Below are 18,366 nucleotides of genomic sequence, written 5' to 3'. Positions count from 1 at the left end.
TCTGATAAATGTTAGTTTACAGCATATATTTTTCAATCTGAAACCAGTGTAAAAAGCATGAGACCAGTGTAATTAGCATGTTTATTTCATTAGCTCAATTGATTTGGATCTCAATCGCTGATGCGTTGTGTGTCGTGGTTATGTGGGCACAAGTTTTTCGTCTATTTGTCTGTCTGTCATTATAGTTGAATATACCTGTATATATGTCTGCCATGAAAATACAACCTGTGCTTCATCCATGGGGACTGATCTGAAAGGTTTGTGTTTCCAGAGTGGATAGAGGAGCACTCTTCACCTGCAGCATCACTGGTAAACTACGTTCCAAACCACCTTGAGACGTACAGGGACCCTCAAGTCCTGCCAACTCTACCTCCGGTCCCTACAGGAGCCAAACGTAATCATCTTAATTATGTTCCTATCGTTGTGGTTTCTTTGTGTTATCTACAGCCACATCAATTTTGACCTACAATTAAAGCTTGTGGTGTTTACTTTTGTCAGTCCTTGATCGATCGAATCTGAAATGCAGTTTTGAATGGGTCGTTTTTGCACCCCTGTGTAGGGGGGAAGCCATTCTTCACGAGAAACCCCGCAGAGCTGAAAGGAACATTCATCAACACAAAGCTAAAGAAGAGCCGCCGCGGCTTCGGTTTCACTGTGGTCGGGGGCGACGAGCCAGATGAGTTTTTACAGATTAAAAGTCTCGTGCTGGACGGACCTGCAGCTGTGGATGGCAAGATGGAGACAGGTGCAGTACATGTTTCCCATCAGTAGAAGACACTGTTTTCTTTCCCAAGCCCCAACTGCTTTTTCAAGAACAGTACTTGAGCCTTTCACTCAGCAAGCATCTGGATTAAAGAGTCTGATTCATTTAAGGTGCAGAAAGGTCACGATCTAAAGAACTGTTAAAAATCACAAGAACTACTTCACAGAAGGACTTGACAAGTGATGTATGACAATTCGTACATACTTAAAGCAGCACATAGGCCACTGTACTGTATCCGGGTCCTGGGAAATTCTCTCTTTGCGTAGTGGGATGAGATTTCAGGCCAAAGTAATAAAAGTAGCTGTTTAGCGCTGTTTTGAGTCAACTCAATTCAATAGTCGTGCCCTTTTCTTTCATCTCTATTTGAGATGTGCTGTTTTGTTGGCGCTCTGTCATCAGTGGAAGTTTTATTCGTTTCTCTCCTGACGCACTTATGAATAGGCCGCATAGTCCCTTATGTGATCACTATTTGCCTAACATTCCTCACTGTGTGAAGCAGCCAAAAGTTGAAGAATGTTTGTTGAAAGGGCTTGTGCACCTATGTGTTTTTTTCTGGGTCACAAAACTCTATTCTCATGTGTTGTAAAGACGCACTAGTATTATTGCTTAGCCTCAAGTGGGGGTGCTTTGTTATGAATAATGTCATGACAGTATGCAGCCATTTATGTAACTTGGGTCCGTCATCGTGCGTTCATAAACCTTGAATACACTTGTTTGTACATTTGAAGTCGGGGTGGAGCAGGAGCATCAATTACTGGCAGATTTTCCCATTTTGCTGGAGGCTTGCTTCCCTATATTCTAATTTGCTGAAAAATATAACATCTAATTGTTGTGATGCAGGTGATGTCATCGTCAGCGTGAATGACACCATCGTGTTGGGTTACACCCATGCTCAGGTGGTGAAGATCTTCCAATCTATCCCCATTGGGTCCATGGTGGACTTGGCCTTATGTCGTGGCTACCCGCTGCCCTTTGACCCAGATGACCCCAACACCAGTCTTGTCACCTCAGTGGCCATCCTGGACAAGGAGCCTATAATAGTCAACGGACAGGAGACCTTTGACTCGCCCTCCAACCCGAGTGGGCCGCTCAACGGCCAGCGAGAGCCACGAGCGCACAGCCCGTCTGCTGAAGCTCTTTCCAACAGCCTGCACGGCTACACCAGCGACGTGGTCACCCTGGCCTCGTCTATAGCCACCCAGCCCGAGCTCATCACCATCCACATGGAGAAGGGAGACAAAGGCTTTGGGTTCACCATTGCAGACAGCCTGACAGGGGGCGGGCAGCGGGTCAAGCAGATCGTGGACTACCCGCGCTGTCGAGGCCTCAAGGAGGGGGACATTCTGATGGAGGTCAACAAAAGAAATGTCCAGAACATGAGCCACAACCAGGTGGTGGATCTACTGAGCAAATGCCCGCGAGGGAGTGAAGTCACAATGCTGGTGCAGAGAGGTATGTACGGCCGCATGGCATATGTCTGTTCAGTGTTTCCGCGATACTTCGTACGTCATTTTTGGTGTTCTCAGTGCGTCGCATTTATTTTTTTTCCATTTATGAAAGCTATATCACAGAGAGGCGTGCTGTGAAGGTTTCCTGCATGCCAAACAGACGGGTTGACTGTAATCGCCAACGAGCACTCGTCCTCTGATTCACTCGGAGATAACTACTGCTGGTACTCTAGTCAACAGTCAACAACTTGGACAAGACTGGCGAAGCAACAAGTCAGTCACCTCACGGGCACTCCTACAAGGCACATGATTGGCTCCTTCTGCGACATAGACAAACAAGAGCAGGAGTGGATTAAAACTCTCGGGCAGGATCGGATTACAACTTGTGTAAACTCTTATGCAAGCTGTTGCCTGTTGACTACAGTAGCTCCAGTAACTATCTCCGAGTGAATCTCACACATGGGTGACAATGTGCAGCTGAGGCTTTGGGAAAATGTTACAAAGAGGCTGTTGTAATTCAGTGGAATTTGGAGTGTAAACTCTGCTTTCCTGTTATCATGTTTGGTCAGCTATAGGCTCCATTCTAGGGATGTAAATCTATGTATATGTAACAGTACAATTTCTTGGTAAGGTTTAATAATACAGATTTAACTAAATATGTGTACTGCAGTAATATTTGTCCATTTTAGAAAGTCGGTTCCCCACATACACACGCATGAAGAGTCCGACTGGGGGGATACTGTATACGTTTAATTGCTGCACAACTAAATCACCATTCATCACGCAAGCATTAAACTTATAGAAAGTTGTGTGTTGTCTGTTACAAAAGATTAGTTGGTGACCTTTTCTGCTTCATCTTCTTGTTTTTAAAAACGACGCACGCTTTCGATTAGCCCTCGGTGCTGCTTTGCATGTTGTAGGACAAGGTGCCACTAAGTGCGGGTGCCCAACTATAAATTCATGTATATTGTAAAAGTCCATTAAAGTCCATCACCTATGCACCTGCAATTATGTTCACCTTGATGTCGTGTGTGGTTTCACTGTATTTTAAAATGAAATGTGACTAAGTTGTTTCATCTGGAGTGGAGGAGTGAAGGCTTGATCAAAATGGCGTAGTGAGAAAACAGTAGGAGCATGTCTTAAATTTGTGAGTATTTGGCTTGGAAGGAGGACCGGTGAGGAGGCAATTGGCTTTAACCAGTCGACGAATGTGGGATGAAGTGGGAAACTGCCTCATGATACAGAATGGCTGAATGAAGGGAGCACAGTAGGGTGGGGACTTATGTAAAGTAGAATTGATGGTATGCATGCAGATACTCTTGAGTTTGACCCCAAAGTCTGTGAATTTTGCCTTACTAAATGACCATCATTATAATGTGCTGAAGGAGTATTTACTGGGGTGCTTGCTTGCTTGCTTATACTACTATGCTTCAGTCTTTGCTTGTTCTAGACATTATTTAAGACAGTACATTTCCATCAAAGTTTAGTTGAAATTTATAGTATTTCACCATTATTCATATCAAAATGTTTTATTTTTCTGACACAAACAGACCAAGCTTTGTGAAAGTAATCTTTATTAGAATCAGCATTAAATGCTAACGGAATACAGTATGTAAGTAGATTTTGCCTAACCTTGCTAATATTTTGTACAAAATCAAAACTTTTGGGTCAGGACAAGCACAACGGAAAATGCCATTTTCTTTTTTTTCCAAGTAAAGTGGTACTTCTACTTATGAAGGCCTCTATTATGAAAAATTAATCTTACAAAATGCCTCGACGAAAAAATATTGTCTCTAGTAATGAGAGAGAATTCAAGATACGATAGGCGACATTGTTTGCATATAATTTGTGAGACAAGACGCCAACGCGACTGTAATATAATATGTTATCCCAAAGTGTGATGTCTACCGTGTTTGTTACAGTTTGTGATGCATTGTTTTATTTCTCCATATGCCGCCTTACCACAAACGAGACAATAGTTTTTTTTCAATTGTTGTTTACCGTGGTCGCTTTTCATCTTACACCGTTTCGTCCACATTTTCCAACCACAATTTGCACTATAGAACAAACAAACATAAAATTGACATTAGCTACTGCTAACAATGTACATATACACATAAAAACGCATATGTAACATAACACTTTGGGCTGCTGTCATGTTTGACGTTAGCATTGTTAGCATTTTGTTAGCACTTTAGCGATAGAATCACAAAGAAAGGACTTTGCATGACCCCAAACTAAACTTAAGTAAATTTACATGCTCAAAATAATTCCAAAAAAATAAATGATATTGCTCCTGTGGACTTGTAAATGATTCCAGGATCATTGGAAATAAACATTCTGAAAAAGTGTATCTCTGTGCAGTCATCACCAACACACCAGCACCATCTCAAGGCAAACAAGTGAACTGCATGCATATTGTCAACTGAGTGGCTTTTATAATAATTTGCATGATATATTTTGATTATTATGCACTAATGTAATTCTAATGTGTATTTGTTACCATTTTTGATGTATTTTATAATTTAGTAATATTAATTTATAAAATTTTGGAGCATTATGGGAGGGCTGGGAATGGATTAGGCTATTTACATGTAAAAAGCGGCTCTATTTATGAAAGATTCGCATGATGAATTTACTTCTGGAATGAATCAAATTAATAGTTTGATAGTTTTCCTTTTGATAACATACCATTGCGCACACAGTCCATCACTTGTGTTCAATCTGTGTTACACGTCAAGGCCTGGATCCCAATTGCTTGCAGGTTTGGTGTAATGAGTTGACCTTGTGTGCCGCTGTTCCAATAAGAGCGGTATTGTGTTAAATGTCAGCATCATTACGGGTCCAAATGGCCTAGTGTTTGTAAACAATCATGCCTGATATTCTTACCAAAATACTCCCGAGGGTCCATATAAAGCAAAGACAGGATAATAAGAGCAATTTTGGGGTGAGGTGCGTTTCACTCTGAACTGGTCCAGGTTGTAAATCATTTTTCTTCTGGTTGATATTGCAGTGTCATTACTGCATTTGCAGATGAGTTGTGGTGGGACAGGTTGTGTGCTCCACATGTTGAGAAATGAATCCACTCACAGTCAAATGATTACCTGGGGCCTTCAGATACAAGTGACCCAGTTTACAAATTTTTTGATACAAGTTGTTATTTGGCCTTTTTTTTTTTTTTCTTGCTTTTACTTTTCAGCAAGAATTTGAGATCTATTCACTGTACGGTGGCAGTAAACTCAACAAGCAGCAGTTTGGCAGATTACATTTTTCTTCTTTCCAAAGAGTTGATCTAAAACTGGACTACATTCTTTGGATTTTAATCCCAGCACATTATTTTTGCTTTATTCTAAAGCTGCCATTTTAATACTAAGTCATAATGGGACAGGCTGATGAATACCATCTATTGCAGTGTTGTAATTAAGGCCCGACTGATTAATCAGTCGCTGCTATGACTGTGAGTGCCCAAAAATGAATTTTAGTCATTTGTTGTGTTTTTCGGTGGCTTGGCCACTGTTGATGGTTATTTGACGACAATGTGCAGAGGTCATTATAGTATTTTTAGATTGTAATATTTATCAACAAGATGGCGGATGCTGACGGATATTTTAACTATGACTGTCAGATTAACAGATTAATTGTGATGGATCCGTTTTTATGCATAGGGTTTTTTGTGCTTGAGTTGTCGTGATTTGTAAAACACTGATCAACCACACCCTGAAGTGGACACTGATTTGCTACCATCGTGTTTGGTGTCTTGTGGTGAGTGGGAGGGCAAGAGGAGCAGAAGGAAGATGTGGAAGAGCATGTGAGAGTTTTCAGTCTGATTAAAGGTAAATTCAATTAAAAAAAAAAAAAAACGCAGTTACGGCAGCTTTGATGAAGGTACAGGGATATACGTATATCCTTTGTAAGGAGCTTGCCTGGCACAGAAACAGTTCATGTTTAACCTACAGCACTCGGCTTTGACTGCAGCTGCATCTCATAATAGCAACAAGTTCCATAACAAGTTATGTTCATATTCTAATAGCTAATGTCGTGAACCTATCAAAGCTCTTTCCCAAACTAAAATTTTTAAATATACTGTACTAAGCGACAATTTGCAATTGACCCCAAAAATCCTGATTGTGTAAAGTCTAGGTTGGGCATTTTATTGTACCAATAGATCATTGACTTTTCCTGACCGTGTCAGAGAGACAAGCTCGTCTTACTGTTTTCATTGCATAAATGGGCATAGTATCAGAGTATCTTATAATGCAACAAAATGCAGCATAATTAAACAAAAGTGCAACACTTATGTTGAAAAACTGCTCAACAGTGCTTCTCAATTATATTTTTCAATGCCATCCCAGGAAAGAGAAAACCTTTTGCGCCCTCCCCCACGCGCCATGCCAACTATGAATAAGATTATCATCAATAAAAATTGCCCCACAGTCTGAGAAGGACTGACTTTTAACATATAGCACACAACAACAATTTTATCCCAAACCAGTCCATTTGCAAATAGGACATCAGCTACTATTAAATAGTGTCAGTAAAAACTCACCGTTAAATTATTCATGAAACTGTTCAGGTGCATGCATGAGAAACGATGGTTTAAATCAGTGTGAGGTCCAGACAAGGATGCTAGGAGTGATTTTCGTGAGGATAGGTTGTCAAAAGACAGGTTAGATGATGACCATGTGTAAACTCAGCCTTGACTAAACAGGCGCCCACCAGCAACGCAGTGTATGGATTTTACAACTTTTAAAGACATGGAAAATACCGAATTGGCAAATATACACCCTTAATTTTGGAGTCAAATTCTGGTGTTTTCTATGTTACCCTGTGTAAGACGCACCAACACTTTCGTAACAAAGTAAAAACTATAGTAAAACAGAAAAAAAAACTCGTCTTTTGTGATCTCTTCATATTTTCTTGTGTTTATGACCTCAAGTTATATATTTGTTGCGTGTTAAATTAATCGTGTTTCAGATTTTCCACATTGTGAACGGTCAGTGAACACCAGTTGTCACAGTTCACCAGTTCAGCCACCTCACTCCCAGCCTCACCTGCTCAGCCCTCCTGCTAATCAGCCCAAACACTAACACCTGCTGCCACTCACCCGCCTAGTATAAAGCCCGCTCACTTCCATCCACAACCTGCCAGATTGTCTCTATGCATCACGCCGAGCTTTCCAGCGACTCCTCCTGCCAGCCTGCCCGTTGCCTGACCCTGTTTGTTCCTGACCACCCGACTGCCCGCCGAATTGACCGAAGTATTGGTATTTCGACCCTGTCTGCCTCTGACCACCCGCTAGCCTGCCGTCTTAAATCTGTCTGCCCGAGCCCTCCTCCTGTCCCGCTCCCTCAGCCCGGCTCCCAGCCAAGCCCCGCTCTCCTGACTCCGAGACCCCCTAGACTTCTTCGCCACGCTCTCGTCGGCTTCCACAAACCACCTGCACATTCTGTTTAATAAACTTTCTGCATTTGCCCTTACCAGTTGTGCGTGCGCTTGGGTCCTCTCTCCTCCCGTCGTCACAGTACAATCTGGCCTGACGCAATGGACCCAGCACGCCGACCTTCTCTCAGCCCGGTCCCCCAGCCAGCACCCGATCCCCAGGTTGGGCTTCCGGAACGGTATGAGGGCGATCCTGAAACATGCGAGGCGTTCTTAACCAATTGCTCCTTGCTGTTCGCTCTCCAACCGAGGACGTTCACCACCGAACAAGTTAAGGTAGCGTTCGTCGTAAATCACCTTACAGGCCGTGCACGCTTGTGGGGAACGGCGGAGTGGAGGAGGCAATCTCCGGCTTGCACGTCCTTCCAAGCGTTCGCGGCGGAACTCCAGAAAGTTTTTGGACTCAGCTATGCCAGCGCGGAGCTGGGAAGGGGCCTGCTTGAGCTCCGGCAAGGAAATAGGTCAGTAGCCGATTACGCAATCGACTTCCGCACCAGAGCCAGCCAAAACCGCTGGAACGAACCGGCTCTCGTAGATGCCTTCCTGCACGGCCTGTCTAGTCGCCTAAAGGACGAGTTGGTTTCCCACGAGCTTCCCACCACCCTGGACGCGATCATCGCCTTGGCAACCCGTATAGATATCCGACTTCAGCATCGCCGACGTGAACGAGAGAGAGAGAGACTGGAGAGAGGGACGGTCCCTCTAGCCAGACACGCCTTCCGGCCGCCTGCCACGCCAGCGCCCTCTGGGGTTGAGGCCGAGCCCATGCAGCTTGGGCGCGCCACATTGACTTCAGACGAACGGCAACGACGCCGTGCGGGCAACCTTTGCCTCTATTGTGGTCAAGAGGGGCATTACGTTGCTTCCTGTCCGGTAAAAGCCAGGGCCCAGCCGTAAATAAGGGGATACGGTTGGGCCAAGCTCTCTCTTGCTCCCCCCGTCCAAAACGTCTTCTCCAGGTGCGCTTGGTCCTCCCTGGCGGCACGCATGTCCTGGGGGCTCTGGTGGATTCTGGGGCCGATGCAAACATCATCAGCAGAGAGCTGGTCACCCAAATTGGCCTTGCACACACTCCCTTGCCCAAGCCAACGCCGTCCTATGCTCTGGATGGTCGCCCTCTTGGGCTAATTACACACCAGACAGTCCTCGTTCCCATGCATCTGTCTGGGAACCATGAGGAGAAGATCCAATTTCATATTCTGAACAAACCAAACATCCCCTTGATCCTGGGCCTACCCTGGCTCTGTCTCCACAACCCTCACATAAACTGGGAGACAGGAGTCATTCTTAGCTGGTCTCCGTCCTGCCACCGGTCCTGCCTCAAACGAGCTTCGACTCCCGACGTATGCATTCCTCTACCGGCCCAGGCGGACATGGCTGGTGTTCCTCCTGAATACCATGATCTCTGCCAAGTTTTCAGCAAGACGAGAGCGACATCTCTTCCTCCTCATCGGCCATATGATTGTGTCATCGACCTACTTCCAGGGACGACGCCCCCCAGGGGTCGCCTCTACTCATTGTCTGCTCCAGAGCGACGAGCCATGGAAGAGTACATAAATGACTCCCTGTCAGCCGGCATTATCCGCCCGTCTTCCTCTCCTGCGGGGGCTGGATTCTTTTTTGTCAAAAAGAAGGACCAGACGCTCCGTCCCTGCATAGATTACCAAGGCCTAAATGACATAACCGTTAAAAACCGGTATCCTCTCCCCCTTATGACTTCTGGGTTTGAGCTTCTCCAGGGCGCCTCCTTCTTCACCAAGTTGGATCTGCGCAGCGCTTATCATCTGGTTCGGGTCCGAGAAGGGGATGAGTGGAAAACGGCATTCAACACCCCCCTGGGACATTATGAGTATTTGGTCATGCCCTTTGGCCTTACAAACGCCCCAGCAGTGTTTCAGTCTTTGATCAACGATGTCCTGCGTGATATGCTGGAAAAGTTTGTCTTCGTATATCTTGACGACATCTTAGTGTTTTCCCGGACCCGGGAAGAACACACATCCCATGTCCGTACAGTACTCCAAAGGCTGCTGGAAAACTCCCTGTTTGTGAAAGCAGAGAAATGTGACTTCCATAAAACTTCAGTCTCCTTTCTGGGGTACATCATCTCAAAGAACAGCATCGCTATGGATCCTGCCAAGGTCTCGTCTGTCACCACCTGGCCTGTTCCCGAAACCCGCAAACAGCTTCAGCGTTTTCTCGGATTTGCTAACTTCTACAGACGATTCATCAGGAACTACAGCACCCTGGCTCGTCCACTTACCACTCTGACCAGTTCAAAGATCAAATTTCAATGGAATCCTGCAGCAGACGAAGCCTTCCGGACGCTTAAAGCCCGCTTCACTTCAGCTCCAATCCTCCTGATGCCAGACCCGGAGCGTCAGTTCGTGGTGGAGGTGGATGCCTCCAACGTTGGACTAGGGGCTGTCCTATCCCAACGCTCCGCAAAAGACAACAAGCTCCATCCCTGCGCTTTCTACTCCCGCCGCCTTACCCTGGCTGAGATTAACTATGACATCGGGAACCGAGAACTTCTTGCCGTGAAAGCGGCACTAGAGGAGTGGCGGCATTGGTTGGAGGGCACCAAGGTTCCCTTCCAGGTGTGGACGGACCACAAGAACCTTGAATATATAAGGCAGGCCAAAAGACTTAACTCGCGCCAGGCCCGTTGGGCACTCTTCTTCACACGCTTTAACTTTGTCCTCGCCTACCGCCCTGGCTCCCGAAATGTAAAACCGGATGCCCTTTCCAGACAGTTTGAACGCATGGATTCCCCAGGCAAAGAACCAGAACCGATCCTTCCACCCTCATGCATCATCGGAACCCTCACCTGGGACGTTGAGGAGAGAATAAAGTCAGCCGCCAGAGGTCAACCCGCACCTAGCGCCTGCCCGCCCAACTGCTTGCCTGTTCCCGACCACCTGCGCTCTGAGGCCTTGCAATGGGCTCACTCCTCCAAATTGACCTGTCACCCTGGGGTTCGCCGGACAATAGAGGCCCTGAGACAACGCTTTTGGTGGTCCACCTTAGAAAAGGACGTAGGTGAATTTGTCAAGGCCTGTCCGGTCTGCAACCAACATAAACCCAGTCATCGACCCCCAGCTGGCTTACTGCACCCCCTTCCGATTCCCCATCGGCCCTGGTCCCATATCTCGTTAGACTTCATCACTGGTCTACCCCCTTCCAATGGCAACACAGTCGTTCTGTCTATAGTGGATCGGTTCAGCAAAATGGCCCACTTCGTGGCACTCCCAAAACTCCCATCCGCCAAGGAAACGGCCATCCTTCTCTTAAATCATGTCTTCCGACTCCATGGGCCACCCCTTGACGTGGTTTCAGACAGAGGTCCCCAGTTTGCCTCCTCCTTTTGGAAAGAATTCTGTCGGCTCCTTGGAGCAACTGCCAGTCTTTCATCCGGCTTCCATCCCCAGACCAATGGGCAAACCGAAAGGGTCAACCAGGAGCTTGAGAAGGCCCTCCGATGTCTGTCTTCACGGGACCCGCTGTCCTGGTCCACCCACCTCCTATGGGCCGAATATGCCCACAACTCACAGACCACCTCTGCCACAGGTCTGGCTCCCTTTGAATGTGTGTTTGGATACTTACCTCCGCTCTTCCCTGCCCTGGACACTAACACCTCCTGCCCTTCCGCTCTTGCATTCGCCCGCCGGTGTCGGCGCACATGGTCTCGAGCTCGCGCCGCACTCCTGCGTGCAAAGGAACGATACATTCGCACCGCTGACAGGCGGCGCACCCCGGCGCCTGCATACCAGGTGGGCCAGAAGGTCTGGCTGTCAACCCGCGACCTTCCTCTCCGGGTCGAGTCCAACAAGTTGGCTCCTCGTTTCATTGGCCCCTTTCCCATACAGAAGGTCTTGAGTCCGGCCGCGGTCCGTCTCTCTCTTCCCCGATCAATGCGGGTCCATCCGACCTTCCACGTCTCCCGGATTAAGCCTGCGGTTGACAGTCCCCTGGTCCCGGCTGCTCCGCCTCCTCCTCCTCCTCGGCTCGTTGATGGGGGCCCTGTCTACACGGTCCGCCGGCTTCTTCGTTCACGTCGGCGGGGCAGGGGCCTCCAGTATTTGGTGGACTGGGAGGGGTATGGTCCTGAGGAGCGTTCCTGGATTCCTGCTCGCCAGGTTGTGGATCCGTCCCTGATCACAGATTTTCATCGTCTTCACCCGGATCAGCCGTCTAGGTCATCTGGGCGTCGTAATGTGCCCCGGCGCGTCGCCCGCCCTCCCGCCCGTGGGGGTTCCCCGGCCGTTGGCCTTTCCCTCCCGCCCGGTGGTTTTGGGACGTCGGGAGCCGTCCTTTGATGGGGGGGTTCTGTCACAGTTCACCAGTTCAGCCACCTCACTCCCAGCCTCACCTGCTCAGCCCTCCTGCTAATCAGCCCAAACACTAACACCTGCTGCCACTCACCCGCCTAGTATAAAGCCCGCTCACTTCCATCCACAACCTGCCAGATTGTCTCTATGCATCACGCCGAGCTTTCCAGCGACTCCTCCTGCCAGCCTGCCCGTTGCCTGACCCTGTTTGTTCCTGACCACCCGACTGCCCGCCGAATTGACCGAAGTATTGGTATTTCGACCCTGTCTGCCTCTGACCACCCGCTAGCCTGCCGTCTTAAATCTGTCTGCCCGAGCCCTCCTCCTGTCCCGCTCCCTCAGCCCGGCTCCCAGCCAAGCCCCGCTCTCCTGACTCCGAGACCCCCTAGACTTCTTCGCCACGCTCTCGTCGGCTTCCACAAACCACCTGCACATTCTGTTTAATAAACTTTCTGCATTTGCCCTTACCAGTTGTGCGTGCGCTTGGGTCCTCTCTCCTCCCGTCGTCACACCAGTGTAATGTTGAATGCACTCAAAGCTGGTTTTTTTTTTTTTTAATTTCCTCGCGACCCGGCCCTAGTTCATTTTAACATAAATACCAGAAGTTGAGCAGCATCCGCCTTTCACCAAGTTTATGATCGTGCGCATATGCCAAAAGACGGAAATTACTAAACGAGTCAAATGAATTACGCTTCCGTGTTGTCCAACTGGTGCACTCTTCATTGAATCAGCTGGAGACATAAATTTTCCTCTCGGTTTTAGTAATATTCCTGTCTGTGAATAAGTGCGACTCAAACGTTGGTTTGGTCTGCTCGCTTCTGTTATCGAAAATAATGCCCTAACAACCTTAGCTAATGTGAGCTGCTGTTATCTGCAACAGGCATTTGATGCTAAAAGCAAATTGACATCCCCCTCCTCTCGCTCATCATGGTAGCTCATTATGGTAACTATCGTTAGTAAGAATACAGCCGATAAAAAAATTCACATTTGTGCATCAAAACTCGACTTATGTGGCTGACGGATAAATCTTCCTTGGATGGTGTCGAATTGAAATTAAAACAACAACAAAAATAATAATAATAACATTTTTAAGTTACCGTTTATAGGACGTACCCTTTCTTTTGGCCTACTTTTTTGTTGTGGGGGTCTTATATTCGGGGAATTACGGTAATACATTACAATAATAAATGTCGAACATATGCACTGAATTTTAACCTCATATAATTGATAATAGTAACAAACAACAATAACAACTGGTGTTTTCACACACCAGTTCCTCCCATTGAAAAGGAGGCCAGGCCAAGCAGTGAGTCCTCCATCTTGTCTTGCTGCTACAGTTACCATGACAATGGTTCACGGTGCACCTGTCCCCCGAGAGACTCGCAGAAAAAGAGGAAGGAAAATTAGACATGCAGAATCAGTAAAATGATGAGAAAGCGGAGAGAAATATGATGATTGCAACAATATTTTAGGACAAATTTAATGGAACAAGGACAAATGTTAGTGGATTTGTCTCAACTAAAGAGAACATTACTCATGCTGAACGTGCAGAGAAAACCTGGAAGGCCAACCAGCGTGTAGGCTGTCAATTGAGCCACCAAGGACATCTCCTATAAGCATTTATTCTGCTTCAGTTTGAAAGGGGTGAGCTCTAAAAAAATGTCAACTTCAACCTGACATAAAGACAAATAGCGCAATGTTCATCTTATTTAACATGCCGTTTTTTGTTTGTTTGTTTGTTTGTTTGTTTTTAGCTAGGGTCTCCATTTTATGGAGCTGAAAACCCTAACCTGAAGGAAATTGAGTGGTTGCAGCCTTAGAATTGCAGAAGTCTATATTTGTTTCTGCCTCCATTCCGCCAATGAATTTTTAATTTTGCCTCTTCATTGTTTACCACCTCACGCTACTTGTGCTCACCTTCAATTTATACATTGTAGTTCCCTTGTCATTTGAATAATGATAAGCACACTTCTGTGCTGGAAGGTCACCTTTGCTTTAAGCAATAATAAAAACTCTTTGATTATCGTGCAAGGGCATGAAGAAACTGCTGGCAGAAAAAAGGTTTGTATCTGAGTTTAACATGACTTACACAATTTTCGTATAGTTCAGCTTCATTGAGACATCGTAAGCTGCATGAACATACTCAGAAGTACATTTTGAATGCCATTTCAATCCACATTTCTGATACAGCCTACCAAATGTGAACATGCAATAATAGTTGGCCTGTAGGTTCATGCAAATTGCAGCAGCTACACAGCTAGATCTGCATTTCGCAATCTTTTTTTTCACCGAGGCGTAGAGTAGTAGACACATTGCAGCTGTAAATGACTTTTTGAATTTGTCAACTATAAGACGTAACCTGTGCACGCGTCTGGGTTAAGATCCTAGTATTTTCCATGTTGCCAAGTATAAGCATTAAAGCATTTTTGCTTGTTTGTTTGTTATATTTAAAATCTCAATTACCCGCCGAAGTTCCTTCAAGTACCCCCAGAGTTACCTGTACCACCATTTGAGAACCACTAACCTAATCTATGGAAGTGGGAATTTTTTGACTTATGAACAAGTAATATATGCCATAAGTTTTTTTTGTTTTTCGTTAAAAAAAAAAGAAGAAGAAGAAGCAGTAGTGAAAGGGATAAAGTGTGCAATGATGTTTCACCTTCCCTGGGGCACTTGACTTACTACAGCCAAGGAAGCGTGTTAGAGAAAAAGCGCTTAAGTCGATGGGAGAATATGCACAAGGCAAATTTGACAGGAAACAACAATATGGATTTGGCCCTCCCTGTGACCGTAACTGGTATAAAGGGGCATAAAGGGTATAATGCTAAACTTTTTCTGAGGTTTCTGAGGATTTGCAAATGCAGAAAAGTATCCTCTTAGGCACGTTCCAGTGTCTTTTGTTGCACCTTGTCGACTTACTGATGTTACACCAAATGTGGACTGTGCGCATGTATGTGTGGATGCTTCATCAGACCTGCGTGTATGCACTAGCATGCTACTCATAAATCTTTCATTGACTCTGAATTACACATTTACGGCAGGCGGATTCAAAGATTTGCATCTCGTATTGGCACGCCGCAGATGTTGCATGCTGGCAAAAGCATAACGCACATGTGTGAAGCATGTCTGTTTTTCTTTTCTGTTCCCTGTTCTGTGTTGTTCTGGCATTAACATTCCGTTCTTGTTGCTAAGTTTGGTGATCCTGTCATTAGTCGGGACATTTCCAGATCGTGTTTCAAAGTGAAATGTTTCTGTTGACCTTCGCAGGGATAATTAAGCGCCCTCGGGTCACTCAACCTGCAGGTCAATAAGGAAACGCTCATTATTGAAATCTGACGTTTTAATATGTGACCCTTGAGGGACAGGCACATTTTGCACAGATGCAAGCATGCACCAATCCTGACCATCCCATAATCCGATGAGCGGAAGAGAGAAAGAGAAGCAGGGAGAGTCAGAGGAGGGAAATAGCAAGGATGAATTATGAATCATGTAGAGAGAGGGGTTTTGCAGCAACAGAGAGTTTTAACATTTAATGATTTTTTTTTTTTTTTTTTGCCAGTACAGCAGTAAGCTGTGAAGCTTGAAGATGGATGAATGTATGCACATTGTTGCATGTTCGAATGTTCCTATAACTTTGGGTAGATTGTATAGTTAGTATAGTTAGTATAGTTTGTATAGTATAGAACTCTCGCTGTGCAAGTAATAATTTGCATGCATTGGTCAAAAGAATAAATATAGGAGAAGTAATGCTGTTGTGGTGTCATATTTTGAAGAAGCATGTTGGGGCGGAAAAAAACACCGTCGTATGATCTTTTTATTCCTGTGATGTCGTTCATGCATTCGTTTGTCTATTTTTGTTACAAGCAAGCGCACACGGGCGCACACACGCACACACACACACACTGCTGTAGCAGCACCAGCAGGGAGAAGGAAGTCTTGGTAAGGAGGGAAGGAAAAAAAAAAGAATATTCTTAGTGCAGAGAGGATAGACAGTCAGCATTGACGGACGTCTCAAACCGCTGCCTTTGTTGAGGTGGTTCGGGTGCGAACAGGAAGCGGTGAAGTTGTGTGTGTGTGTGTGGCTTATTCCCAACACTGCCGTGAACTATCTCCCCTGATAACTCCCTATCGCATTAATATTTCATTAGCACAAATGAGATTGATCTCCTATGTTAACCGCTGTATGAGAAAGTGGGAGTGTAGCAAGCAGATGAAGAGGAGGGAGAAAACCAAAGTGGACGAGCTCCTCAACGAGCAAAACTGAGGCATGAAGAGGAATTGGCAATGCGAGTGAGTGATGTTGCGGCTTTTGATATGAAACTCAAGCTGCTGAAGATCCTCGCCACATCATTGACCGAGAAGCGTTGAGGGGGATTAGTGTGGACGCTCTCTGCTTTGAGCTCACGTGGAGCCCTACCTGTGGCCCAGAACGGCTGCCCTTAGCTGCTGCCGCTTTTCAATCAGTCAGCCTGTCAAATGCAGGAAGCTCCTTCGCGAATAGCGAGTCAGCGCTGAGTGGAGCGGGAATCGGCACGGGGGGGGGAGGAGATCTCTTAGATCAGCTAGAAGCCGAGGAGCTCGCTGTTGCTCGGGCAGAGCCGTCCAGAGAGCAGAGAGAGAATTGAGAGCCCTGCTGGGCTGCAGGAACTATCGGGTCCATTCGTTTGACCCTGATTGGAGTTTCTCATCAACAGTGGCCAAGCGGAGAGGTCATTAATGATTTCTCTATCTCTCTGCCGCTGCTTTGCAGGAGTGGTGCCGGCCAAGAGGAGTCCAAAGCTGGTGGTGAGTATTGCAATTTTCAGCCTTTGTGAGTCTGTGTGCATGCGCCCGAATGACATATTCTACCTAAAGGGCAAATCACAGAACGACATCAAACTCCTTCCCACCGATTTTGTATCAACAGCTTGCCATTTCTTCTTTGTCCTGTCAAGACCACTCCTTTTCCATTGTTCTTTCTCGTTTAGCAGTGCTCCTTTCTTTCATTATTTTCATTTCTGCTCTTTTCCCTCCATTTTCTCTCCGCAAATTTCCACTGTGGCCATGCTGTCCTCCTCTGACTATTTAAGCTAAGCAATGGTTGAATAGTTCAGCAGTGGCCAGCTGTCAGCCCCCACTCAGGGTGGATTGGAGAGAGGCGTGAGGCATCGGAACATGTAGATGGAGGGGGATTTAAATATTAGTTTTCAGTCACTACTTAATGCACTTATCCATCTTTTGGATTATAAAAGAAAATCTCAAAAAGTATACACTTATGCATACACATTTTAACAAAAGCTAACTTTTGACCGGTTTGCCTTTGCCTCAGAAAAGTTGTAGCTGGTAAGTGTGTGTACTTTTCAATCAGGGAAGGTGTCCAAGTTAAGTCCCTCCCAAGCACCAACTAAATCAGCTGGGGATTTTATTTTATTGGAGCATTGTGCACCTTCTGTCTAAAAACCGTTTCTCAAAGCATGAATGAATAGATACTTAACCTACCATGGCGGTGCCCAGTGCTAAGCCAAGTTTGAAGGCATTATTCTCATGTAAATGTATAGCATAGTAACTTGTAATGTAATCAAATTCTGCAACACAACAACAGAACATCTGTCTGTTCTTTTCATTTACCATTCATTTATTTATGGTATTGGTATTTATTACAATTCTGAATATGTTGCTGCTGCCAGTTGTGAGTCATGACCATTGGAAGTCTGCACTCTAAGACTTTAGTACCACGCTAACAGCAGTGGTTCATCTTCCAGAAATATTTCAAATGGTCTAAGATCCATGAGGGTTGCAATTTAAAAAGAATAGAAATACTTAAAACGTGGTGGGCGTGAGTAGTCTCGGAAATGGGAATCCATTGCGGATTTAAGTAAACTTATGATATCCTTAATTACTTTGGAATGTAATACATATCTTAATTTTGACTCTTTCAATTATTCTAAGCCACACCAGCTACATCAATACCTTGTGAAAGAGTTTTGCAGAAATCAAAGGATTCGTTTTTGTGGCAGTGCGCATGTTGGAGGTGAAAAAAAAAAGTGACTGGACTCAACAAACACTGAACACAAAGTACATAAAAGGAAGAACTTAACACAAATAGCGTGTAACACGCAGTGTAAAATAACACGACAGGGGCCAAATAGAAAACAAAAAGAGACAATGACAAAAGGTGTGAATGCGAGATAAACACGTGTCACGCAAACTAAAGGGGCAGAACCAACTGAACGACGTCTAAAATGCAATGGACAAAAGGAAGTGCTCCGAAGAAAACTCGAAGACTCAACAAGTAACAAACATACTCATAAAATCCAAAGTAGCAGCAGAAGGAGCAACGAGGGGAATGATAACTAGATAACAAAACTGGGAATGCAAAAATGGTATGGAGGATCTGACGGAAGTCCGG

At 45.6% G+C, this 18,366-nt stretch overlaps 1 protein-coding gene across 7 annotated transcripts in view; it reads left to right on the top strand.

Moving 5' to 3' along the window:
• LOC148427005 (membrane-associated guanylate kinase, WW and PDZ domain-containing protein 1-like) overlaps positions 1-18,366 on the top strand; it is a 109,088-nt gene that overhangs the window by 72,873 nt on the left and 17,849 nt on the right. For all 7 annotated transcript variants that reach the window (XM_088408805.1, XM_088408808.1, XM_088408802.1 and 4 more), the window contains 4 exons: positions 272-394; positions 560-745; positions 1,604-2,215; positions 16,729-16,763. In XM_088408805.1, the coding sequence (XP_088264931.1) occupies positions 272-394; positions 560-745; positions 1,604-2,215; positions 16,729-16,763 (956 nt within the window). The remainder of the gene's footprint in view (positions 1-271; positions 395-559; positions 746-1,603; positions 2,216-16,728; positions 16,764-18,366) is intronic.

This window comes from Hippichthys cyanospilos, chromosome 2 (genome assembly GCF_059441005.1).
Source record: "Hippichthys cyanospilos isolate Australia breed blue-spotted pipefish chromosome 2, RoL_Hcya_1.0, whole genome shotgun sequence".
Taxonomy (NCBI): Eukaryota; Metazoa; Chordata; class Actinopteri; order Syngnathiformes; family Syngnathidae; genus Hippichthys; species Hippichthys cyanospilos.
The sequence above is the reverse complement of the archived record's forward strand: the minus strand, read 5'-3'. Positions and strand labels throughout refer to the sequence as shown.